This window comes from Gymnoscopelus braueri, assembly GCF_963280865.1.
Source record: "Gymnoscopelus braueri genome assembly, chromosome: 9".
Lineage (NCBI taxonomy): Eukaryota > Metazoa > Chordata > Actinopteri > Myctophiformes > Myctophidae > Gymnoscopelus > Gymnoscopelus braueri.
Genome location: NC_137610.1, coordinates 19,242,890 through 19,254,984, shown reverse-complemented (window position 1 = coordinate 19,254,984; position 12,095 = coordinate 19,242,890). Strand labels below are relative to the sequence as shown.

The following is a 12,095-nucleotide window of genomic DNA, read 5'->3' as shown; positions in this document are numbered from 1 at the left end:
TTTGAGGTCAATCAGTCGGACGGCATCAACATTTTGCCCAGGACAAACACACACACACACACACACACACACACACACACACACACACACACACACACACACACACACACACACACACACACACACACACACACACACACACACACAGATTCCGTGAATGTATAGATAGATGCCACACGATTTTAGCTTAAAAATCTGTTATTTTTGGCGAGCGACTATATCTTGCTACAAAGTATATATTAGGCAATACTGGTATCTGGTTCCACAATCCACAGACACTCATTTGGATAATCCCATGGTTGACCAGAGTTGATTTAACCACACTGTAGGTTTGGAATGGTTTTAATGTGTCTAACCAGCTTCTCCACAAACATACCGTATTTGTGAATAAAGACATCTAAAGTGACTCTTATCTCCTTAGACTGCCTCTTCAAGGTGTGTCCCAAGAATGCATACTCAGCCCAGAAGCAGTTCTGGAAAGCAAAACAGGGCAAACAAGGAAATAACACACAGGGAGAGCTGTTCAAGAAGTTACAGGTAGAATCTGTCGCATAGCTGATGACCTTACACCACTTGTGATGCATTCTTTAATTCATACCAGTGTCTCACAATGTTTTTAATGTATCACCCAGCATGCAGCAATACAGGAGCAGAAGCAGAACGAGTCAGAGAACAATAAGCTCCTGGGAGAAGTTGTCAAATACAGTGAGAGTCAAGTCATCCAGGTACAACGGTACTCAGTTGCTATTAGATTTTCTTGCCTCCAGAGCATTGCTCATGTTTTCATGCCACGGTTGCAGTGCTGTCCTTCAGTACCTGAGGTTGGTGTGCAGCTTTACAGACTGAATGAATAGCACGCATATGAAGCCCATGTCTTTAATGCATTACAACACTGTTAAAGTACTCATATGTACTTATAATACTTTATAACAGTAATCATAACACATTATAAAGCAATTTATAATTACATATAAGGTCAAGTATCATAATCTATCTATTATTTCACAAAACCTGGATGTGTATGTACCATATGTCTGTGTATCCAGGGCATAACGCTGGCTCCGTCCGTCCGTCCGACCGTACGTACAGCCTCAAACTTTGCAATTGTGTCCCATATGACCCGGGGGTGTTACTGTACAGTACACAGCTGTAAATCTCATTAAAACAACACAAAATGTGTCTACCTACAGTATACTTGGAATGAATGACATTACTTAAAGCACACAATGGCCACTTAAAATGATTTATGATCACACTTTAATGCATTATACAAGTATCATAATGTAATGCAACTATTGGAATTATAATACATTATGGTCCTTGCAAAAATGTTCCATGAGTGTTCAGCAATTATGAAGTATTATGATATTGACCTTATGTAATTATAAATTGCTTTACATATAATGTGTTATGATTATTGCTTATGCTGTAAGTATAATTGTACAGACATGATTAAAACGTTACAGTCACAGTTGGGTGCCTGACACAGTACCTAGCCAGCTTCATCCATCTCTCCCTGACCTTTTCCGTGACCCGCGAAAGGCCCCTGTAGAGGCTTTTCTGATGTTTTCTCATCAAGTGCTCTTCGTAGCATTCTTGTGTAGACGTCATTCAGGGCCTTTTCATGCTGCACTGTGAGCATTCACAAGTATAATCAATAAGTGCCAGAGAAGGTAGAGAGATGGCACCCAGGGTGGGATATGTTGGAGAATACGTTATGTTTAAGGACTGTGCTTGCCACTGCTAAAGTCACTCATACAACTTTAGTACACAAGGTATTTGAGTTAAGTAGTTGCTTTCAGATTATACAATTGTAACAAACTTAGTCTATTTATCAATATAGATCAACTTTGAATGTATCTAAAAAAAAACACCTGGACACAGTAACTAATCATAACCATGATAGAGTCTTTTTCAGGTGAACAGACTCTATCTACACTCTTGCTAGTACTGAAATGGCCCAACTGCTCTTGTTTCAGCTTCTGCACATAAAGAGCAACAAGTACTTGACTGTGAACAAGCGTCTTCCTGCCTTGCTTGAGAAGAATGCGATGCAGGTGTCTCTGGACCAGGATGGGAATGAGGGATCCTGGTTCTACATTCTGCCCTTCTGGAAGCTCCGTAGTGAAGGAGATAACGTAAGATAACGTACAATCTAAATTCACGCATTTAGCAGACCCTCTTACCCAGAGAAATTTACAAAATGCAAAATCGCAGTAATTGGCAACAAAGATAGGGTAAATGGTCATGTAAATAGCGTGCAAAACAATTAAGTGCTACAAAGAAGCCTAAAGTTGCTTCATGCAACACTTTTCATCGTGTACCTAATATACCTTTGTTATGTTTAGCATTTGGTTTGTAGGCCACATTTTGGTTTGACATCATTTACATTTATGTTTTTTCTACTTATGTAATGGCTCTGGTTTTGTCCTTACCCCCTCGTACTTTAGTGTCCTTTGGTTGAATGTATTACTCTTGATTGTGCATGTTTGTGTGTTTTTATATTAGACACTGAAGACTGAAAAGCCTTTTCCAGTGCATGTACAGTCAGTTGTTAATTTGAATATACATCTCTGTGATAGTAACTGCAGTTAGTTAAAGGTTTCTGTCAGATTAGAGCAGTGCTCTAACTGTATCGGACAACCTTTAAAGAAATTGCAGTGTGCTTGTGTACATATGGTTGATGTGTAATGTTATACAGGAGATGTAGTAGTTTTTCTTTATTTACACACACTGCATTGGAGAGAATGGAATTTGCAAAGGGCAATTAAAGTGTTAGATTTATCACTACTAACTGGATTGCTAATACACGTTCTTTGAATAAACCTTTTTTGCTTTAAGCAATCTCAAGCACTGATGTAAACATACATACATAGTGTGTCCCACCCTACTGTTGTTGCACATACAGTTCAGTAGTACACAATTTAGTTTAGAGTTTAGAGGTTTTTTTCTACGAAGTTATGTATGCTGAACTCCTTGCAGTTTTTGAAGACTCTTGCCTTTCCAGCTACTCTCACGCCATGTCTGAGCCTGCATCTCCTCCCAGAGTGTAAGTGTTTGCATTTCTCTCTGGCTTCTAGGTGGTGACTGGAGACAAGGTGGTCCTGATGCCAGTGAATGCAGGGCAGCCTCTTCACGCCAGTACCACTGAGCTTTCCGACAAACCAGGCTGCAAGGAGGTGGGGCTCCCTAGCTCATTAGTGCCTTTCATCTTATGTTGAATTCATTGGGAAGAACACTTTGCATGACTTAAGTACTTGTCTTCATAACCATATTGTATCAACCATCTGTGGTTGGTGCTGTAGGTCAATGCTGTCAACTGCAAGACCAGCTGGAAGGTCATCTTATTCATGATGTATAGTGACTACAGAAAAGATGTACTGAAAGAGGTATGTGAACATGCAGTGTTTAAATGGTTTGCTGTCCTTTTTTTATTATTATTACTTATAATACAACTCATACAATTCTGTGTGTTTTGGGTGTGTATTGCTGCATATTTCTAGGCCAAGCAGCTTACATTTAGCATAGCAGTTTAATGCGTGTCCTCTGCCAGGGAGATGTGGTGAGGCTGTTTCACGCCGAGCAGGAGAAGTACCTGACCAGTGTTCCGAACAAGAACAAGGAGCAGCAGCGCCAGCATGTATTCCTCAGGAGCACCCTGCGCCAGTGTGCTAAGCATGCTACCAGCCCCAAAGCACTGTGGGAGGTCCAGGTACAACATATGATGTAAAACAAAGGGGACCCAAACTGCCTCTCACTGATAACGATTTCTTTTTTTTATTGTTTCATAATTTTTTATGTTACCTTTGTTGAGCAATGTGTCACCGACAAAGCATAAATTAGGCTGAGTTGCAAACACATTGGCTGAAGGGCATGTGGACAAAATTATACAATTCTACAACAATTTTTTTTACACCAGGTTGTGTATGAAGATCCCTTTAGAGGAGGTGCTGGACAATGGAACAGTACGTTTCGCTTTAAACACCTAGCTACAGGGAACTACCTGGCTGTTGAGGTATATATAACTCTTTAAACTCTGTCATGCTTCTTATTTTTATGTGGTCGGTGAATGGAGATACATTTTGTGCAAGAGGATCATTGGAAATTGTGTGGTGTGCTACTTACAACACTCTGTTGAGGTTTATAACTGGTGGCTGACTGGTCATAAAATTATGTGTACCCAAACTAGAACTTATAAAACTACCCAATTTTCCTTAGTTGATCATAGGTTTTAAAGATTTGAGCACACTCAACTCAATGCAGGGTCATTACGTTAGTGTTGAATAGGGGTTTACAGTAAATAACTTTAACAAAACAACAACAAAACATCAATTGCAATTATTTGAAGGAGAGTTTCACTTGATATGCTGTAGGTGGCAGCATTCCCACTGATATGAACATCATCACCCATCTTTTTGTATTAGAGGACATGACAGGACCAAATATCATTTACCTTTTGTAGCAATCAAAGAGTAAACTGGCTTACTGACCCCTTCATTCTCCTGTAGACTAACCCTGATTTAGAATCACTGATAATTTAATTCTCGTGTAGTCTAAGCCTGATTTCAAATCACTGACCATTTCAACCTCCTGTAGGTTAACCTGTATTTCAAATCATTGACCATTTCATTCTCCTTTAGGCTATCCCTGATTCCAGTGACGTTATTGTGGAATCTAAAGGAGATTTATTTTGATTCTTATTTATCTTGGTTTGGTTCTTGACTCTTATCTTATCTTATCTTATACAATACACAGTACACAACAGTTGCAACTGTTTATAGACATGTTAGTGTTGTATGTTGTGAACTTGTCATATATCTGGTGTCTATAATTTGAAACGTCTGCTGCTCTGGGGAGTACAACATTTTGTTGTACTCCCTTAAAGGTAGGGTAAGTGATATTTTTTGGTTAAAACAAAAAGTATTTTGTTAAAAGGTTAAAATACTATATTCTGATAGTAATCATTGATATAGAGTGTTTTTTCAGTAACAGATGTCTCCCTGTCTCTCCAGCTCTTTAATAAACAGAAAATACATTTTTCGGTAGGTGTCGAAATCTCAGCCAATCAGGAGAAAGTACCCATTTTTAAGCTTAATTTGTATAGTGTTCCAGTTCCAATTTTGCATGCTCATTTCTTAGTGTCATCACTTCCAATTTCACTTGTTTAATCTGTATCCTGATTGAGTTCTCTATCCTGGTTGGATAAAATTGGAAATGAAACTGAAACTGAAACGAAAATGCATTTTCTGTTTAATAAAGAGGTGGAGAGACAAGGAGACTCCTTTTACTGAACAAACACTCTATAGCAATGAGTACTATCAGAATATAGAGCTATTTAACAATTATTTTAACCAACGCAAATCACTTACCCTACCTTTAACTGACTTAACTGACTAATCATGATCTCTCTAGATTGAGGGAGAGAAAGTGTTAGACATGAAAGAGTGCATGAGTGAGCAGTTGAAAGAGTTTCTGTACTCTTGTCTGAGTTCAGTTCTGGGCCCCTTTTTCTCTCCCTCTGCTATGGTTATGCAATCCCATCTTTCACACACACACACACACACACGCACACATGCACACGAACGCACGCATGAACGCATACACACACACACACACACACACACTCACGCACACACACACACGCACACGTAACACACCGTACACGAGCACACTCACAAACAGTTCTACCAAACTCTTTCAACTCCCGAGTCTATATCCAGACATTTCTCGCAGCTCCTAGCTACCTTCCACATTTGTATTCTGCCTCTGCAACGAACACACGCAAACTCCTCTCAACGCGAGCGCTCGCACACAATGCCGTATCACAGACACACAGGGGGCCCCTTACATAACGTGCGTGCGTGCGTGCGTGCGTGTGTGCGCGTGTGTGTGCGTGTGTGCGTGTGTGTGTGTGTGTGTGTGTGTGTGTGTGTGTGTGTGTGTGGCATGAGGGGAGGGAGGGGGGGCAGACGTGCTGTCTGCTCGGCTGTGCTAAGCTGGTGGGGTGAGTCACCAGACGAGAAGAAGAGAGGAGAGTGGGAAGAGAGAGAGAGAGAGACTCAGCCGTGGAAGCAGCCCTGCCTGGGGAGTCTCCTGTTGACATGCAGAAAACAATGGGAGAAATTAACCCTCTGTGTGCTTGGCAATTATCTGCCTCATCTGCATAGGCTAAAACAATATACGTACTGCAGAATCTAGGCATATACTAGAGATTGGGTGTGAGGGCCGCTATGCGGCCCTCACACCCTACTTCGCACCGCTGATCCGACCAATATGCCCATATGTGGAGATCTCTATCTGTCAGTCCTTGTCCCTTTTATGCCCATATATGGAGATCGCTGATGTCATCTGTATATGCCCATATGGCATGTCCCCTTTTGTGCCCATATATGGAGCTATATTAACTGTTAGATAACACACAACATATTTGGGCGTACTGTAGCTGCTTTGGGAACTCCTTATAGCTTAGTCAGAGTGACATGAGCGTGATGACATGGTCCGCCGGCCGGTCCTCCCTTGACCAAATTTTAGTATAGGATATACAATGTTAGACCTTTGTTCCAAATGTGTACCTGTACATTTGCTGTGCATGTGTAGTTGCTGCAGAATGAGGACACTGGCCACTCCAACATGAACCCTCAAGCATCACAGAAGATTGCTCACACCCTGGTGTCTGTTCCCTTTGGAGATGACTCCTCTCTGTTTGAACTGGATGCCACCACTCTGCAGAGAGATGACGGCTTGGTCCCCAGGTCAGTCAGTCACATCAGGACAACACTTTAACACTTTGACATCTAGTTTCAAGATTCGAGATGTAAAGAAATCCATCACGTAGTGATAGAAAATTGTCTTTGGTCAGGGGCTCCCGAACATACAATCATGAAAAACATAAAATGACTCTAAAACACAGCAAGCTACTAAGGTTCAAGTTGCATGTCTGTGGCAGCCTGGCAGGCGTGCAGATCTGTTCCTCAGACTGAGGAAGAGCTACAGTTTTATGCTTGAAATTCCACCTTGTTGGTAAATTCAATGAATCACAATTTTTTCTCGCATTTGTGGCGCATCCTATGATCAGTAGTGAAAGCTTATTTGGAGGTGCTCTCTACAGAAACCCCTCAATATCCGATTCCAATTCAGGGTTGATTGGATGTTGTATTATATGTTGGGTAAAAAAAGCCCCTCCCAGTTTTGGAAGCCAATTATAGACAAACAGTTTACAATATCTAAAAGCTGACACTCATTGTCACATTGAGATCATTTTCATCTAATTTTGTGAATATTGGTAAAAAAGAAAATCATGTTTATGAACCAAACAGTGACTTGTGTTGAATTTGTGGGGCCCCATATAGGTCTAATGGCTTTTGGCTCTGCATTCTAGAGGCCCCTCAATATGTGATTAACATTTTGGATTGATTGGACAATGCTTTCCCATGTCTGAATCTTTTTATAAAATAGTTTCCTGCCACAACCTTTGGAAGCCATTTGTTGTCTATCAGTATGAAATATCAAAAATCTGTATGATAGATATTTATCACATGACTCCAGAGCTAACGTTTAGCAATTTGAGTAGCTAAAGAGTGTTGTGAAGAAAATGCAAGATATTAATGGGCGTTGCCTATATAGGGAGTTGCGTCATGATCCATTGATCATTTTTTTATTTTGAATTGATATAATTTGACAAATTTGTGAGTTCCTTGGCCTACTGGCAGCATGAACAAAATATTTTGCGCTGATCGGTATAGTAGTTAAGATCTCCGTCTCTGGCCTGGCAGAGATAATGAATTGGGCTTAAACATTAAAGTAATATGATTGCAGTTAAATTTTGCACTGTGTTTGTGCTGTAAGTAATAAATAGCAATGTGGCATGCTTCCTCAGAAACTCCTATGTGAGGCTGAAACACAAGTCCACAGGTACTTGGGTGACCAGCACCAACATTCAATTCATTGACAAAGAGGAGGAGCGACCTGTCATGGTCAAGGTGAATGTATACACATTACACGCATACATACACACACTCGCAGTTACTGAACACCAGCTAAAGATGGGTTGATATAAACTAGACTAAATATATGTTATTATGTGGTATTCATTACAGATTGTCACCTGCGACAAAAAAGAGGACAAAGAGGCATTTGCTATCCTATCCGTTCCCCTGTCTGAGGTCAGGGACTTGGACTTTGCTACTGATGCCAGCAAGGCTCTAGAGTATTCTGTGCAAAAGCTACAAGATGGTCAGAAAGAGACGAGGTACGGTACAGAGTGTGGATATAGTACATGTTTACGTGAATAGAAGCATGGACAAAACTAAAGTATGATTTATTTGCCCCCTTCATATTTTGACAGGTGTGTGACCATTCTGACCAAGGTCCTGGAAGACCTGCTTTTCTTTGTGTGTGCAGTAACAAACACTGGTCAAGATGTTCTAAAGGTGGAAACCTCCAATCCCCACAGAGATAGGCAGAAACTCATGAGAGAGCAGGACGTCCTTGACCAGGCCAGTACACATGTGGTATATGTTTGTGCCTGCACACATGCACATAATATTTTCTCTCAGCTTATTGTTTTTTACTTACATCATGCAAGGACAAACGCAGGTGAATCGATTGAACAGTAATGTTACTATTAGGGCGGTATTAGGTATTGTACCGCACACTTATTTTAGGAATTGTAATTGGTAACATTTCTGGTTTCTGCATATGTCTACAGAAAATTAAAATAACCTTTTGTTTTTGTTTTTACTGTATATACCGGTATGAGATTTATCTTCTGCATTTTACCCATCCTAACTTTTAGGAGGAGTGGGGGAAGTGCCATTTTAATACAGCACCCGGGGGGCAGTTAGGGGTAACCGCTCAGGGACACTTCGACACATAGATTGGGCTAGTGGGGGGCTAACCAGCGAGCTTCTGATTACCAGTGACCGTACCCTGTAAGGTAGGCCATGGCTGCCTACCTTACAGGGTAATGTGGTTTCTTATTTCCGTCTGTGGGCCTGCTGTGTCGTTGCAGATATTTGACATCCTAGAGGCCCCATTCAAAGACCATGGGAAGGGTCCTATGCTTAAGCTAGAGGACCTGAAGGACCAGCGCAATGCTCACTTCAAGTACATGCTGAGTCTCTGCTACAGGGTGCTACGGCATTCCCAACAGGACTACCGTAAGAACCAGGCATGTACAAGCGTATAACCATCCATATTCATCCATACACAAGACCTGGTCAACAGTTGTCACCAGTGGGTTTTTGATGGTTTCTGATTTGGAAACCCAGAATGTATATAGGTGGTGGTGAAAGTCAACAAATATTTAAGGTTCAAACTCTTAAGTTATTCCTCTTGTGCAGTTAACACCTGAACTGTTCATAACCACATGTCATCGTTGCGCTTCACAGGAGTATATAGCCAAAACGTATATAGCCAAAATACTGAAACAGATTGGCTTTGGTATCTTTGCTGAGGACACCTTCACAGCCTTGCTGCACAACAACCGCAAGCTGTTGGAGGAACACATCACCAATGTGGAGATAGAGACCTTTGTCAGCCTGCTCAGACGGAACAGAGAGCACAGGTCAGACTGGAATGGAAACATTGCAATTATTAATATTAATTTATATAATATTTGAAAGCAAGATATTAAAGGTGCAGTAAGTGACTATCTCTTTAGCTCTTTAGTAAGCAGAAAAAGCAGTATCAGGTCAGGATACCAATTTTATCCAATCAGGAGAACTCATACAGGTTACAGGATGACAAGTGAAATTGGAAGTGATGACACAAAGAAGTGAGCAGTCAAAATTGGAATTGTAACTCTACAAAATTGCTCATAAAAGCTCATACATTGGGTACTCTCTCTGTAAAATCGGCAACCCACCTGAACAAATATTTTCTGTTTATTAAAGAGCTGGAGAGAAGGGGAGACCCTGTTATTGAACACTCTATAGAAAAAGTTTACCATAAAAATATAGAGCTTTAACTTTTTTTAAATCATATGTACTATATATATGTATATATACTATATATCCAATCTTGTATGCATTTGTCATCTGAATTCATATCATGGATTTATATACATTCACATGATGATTACAAATATTTCAAGTATAAGCATAAAATATGTATCACATTTTAGATTAGATTATGTAATTTTGTAAAGTCAAGCTGTATAATTTGTCCGGTGTTTAAATTAAATGGAAAAAGCAAAGAACAGCACACATACTGTATAGATCATGTGAAGAGATGGGTACAGAACCTAAACACAGGAGGATAAATACGCACCCACCCATACACAAACACTGATGATGGTACTGCATGACGATTTGGTGATGGATTTATTTAATGTGGTGAATGTACCCTCTCAGAATCCTGGGCTACCTTTCTGATCTCTGTGTGTCCAACAACACGGCCATCAAAGTCACTCAGGAGCTCATCTGTAAAATCATGCTCAATCCCACCAACGCAGACATCCTCATACAGACCAGGTGAGTCATATAGTATTATTTACACATTTTAAAACATGATTAATCCTACCCCCTCCCCTTTTTAATTGTTTTTTTATTTTGTGTCACCCATAGGAAGCTGGTCATATTTTATTAAATGTTCCAGCTTGTTAAAAGCTTGTGTATATAATCTGTGACTGTATTCTCCTATATATTTTCTGTGCATCACAAAATATATATTCTCTTTTGAGTAAGGATTTTAGGAATTAATGCTAAATCTCTCTCTCTATCTCCCCATCATGCTCTCTCTGTCACTTCTCCAGAGTAAACTCCAATATGGAGAACACCCAGGAGTCGTCCGTGCTGCAGGAGGAGTTGGATGAGAAGGAGGTTTGGCTTTCCTGGACTGACAGCAACAATAAGACCCATGGCAAATCCATCCGCAACATGGATGATGAGAACATTACCTACTACAGGTGTGTGGAGGTTTTCTATTATTTCCTGTGTGTCTTCAATGTAGCAGTACACGTTCAAATCCTACGACCTAAACATTGCATACATACACAAAATCCTCAGGGCCGAATTCACTATAGGATTGCACAGCTTTTGCTGACACTAAACCTGTGCACACAAAGACATTTTATTCTCCAAGGATAGAATTCAGTACATACACTCCTACTGTAACTATGCTGCTTCTTGGTGCCCTGGTGCTATTTGCACCTCTTTAAATGAGGTATTAATATGCATACATTTAGCACCAAATCTGCAACCTTTCAATGCAAATGTGCCTCAAAGCACATTTTGAGGCACATTTCAAAATATGCCTCATTTTCAAAACGGCTCAAAATATCAGCTCCAATAACTACACGCATTTAGAGAGAAAGTTATTTGTGTCCTCAGAGTGTCCTCAGGTGGTAACAGAAGCACATTTATTAGGGGTGTCATGTCACGCTCAGACTTTCCAGTGATCATGGTGTCAGTGATAGTAACCAGGTAAAATCACCATGCCAGATCAAAAGATCCATGAGGATCTTTTGACGTCAGTGTCAATACCATCCCACATGTTTCCAAACATACATTTTATCTGGACCAAAGAACAAATTCAAATACATTATTAACGTGAATATATTTGGGTAAAGGTTACTAAGTAGCCTACAGTTTAAGATGAAATCGCATCTTAATGCGTTTTGTGAATGAGTTTGGATTTGTGGTCATTACTGCTTTGTTCTCCCAACTTATTCGGTAGTGATGTTTTTCCCTCATATGTAGTGGTTATTCACTGTATCCAACTTTGAAACTCAGGTGACAGTTTTTTGCATTTGCATTTCTTAATCAACTCAAAATCACAGTATAATATGGTCATGGAAATGGAAAAAACAAAAACCATCAGGTATAAAAACACATCAAATAGGCAGCAGGGATGAAATCACAGGTGGCCACAGGTGGCCGCAGGTACCCTTGAAATCTCTGGGGAAACAACATGCACAATTGTGCATGGCTTAATATTGTGTATCTAGATTCACAATAAGTGGCAGTACGTAATTACATAAGTAATAAGGGTGCTCATGTAAGCAAAACTTAGCAGAACTGGTTCTCTGTGCTGGTGAGTATTGGCCTTCATGAATAGTAATATTAATTGACAGAAATGTTTGAGCACAGCCCAAA

General features: G+C 40.2%; 1 protein-coding gene across 1 annotated transcript in view; it reads left to right on the top strand.

Moving 5' to 3' along the window:
• The window catches only part of LOC308092562 (inositol 1,4,5-trisphosphate-gated calcium channel ITPR2-like), a 79,663-nt gene that overhangs the window by 8,227 nt on the left and 59,341 nt on the right, over positions 1-12,095 (top strand). Inside the window, exons 3-17 of the mRNA XM_080438528.1 lie at positions 422-537; positions 633-725; positions 1,980-2,138; positions 3,081-3,179; positions 3,306-3,389; positions 3,554-3,712; positions 3,920-4,015; positions 6,598-6,752; positions 7,877-7,979; positions 8,097-8,248; positions 8,345-8,495; positions 9,011-9,169; positions 9,390-9,565; positions 10,353-10,472; positions 10,754-10,906. Of these exons, the coding sequence (XP_080294654.1) occupies positions 422-537; positions 633-725; positions 1,980-2,138; positions 3,081-3,179; positions 3,306-3,389; positions 3,554-3,712; positions 3,920-4,015; positions 6,598-6,752; positions 7,877-7,979; positions 8,097-8,248; positions 8,345-8,495; positions 9,011-9,169; positions 9,390-9,565; positions 10,353-10,472; positions 10,754-10,906 (1,975 nt within the window). The remainder of the gene's footprint in view (positions 1-421; positions 538-632; positions 726-1,979; positions 2,139-3,080; positions 3,180-3,305; positions 3,390-3,553; positions 3,713-3,919; positions 4,016-6,597; positions 6,753-7,876; positions 7,980-8,096; positions 8,249-8,344; positions 8,496-9,010; positions 9,170-9,389; positions 9,566-10,352; positions 10,473-10,753; positions 10,907-12,095) is intronic.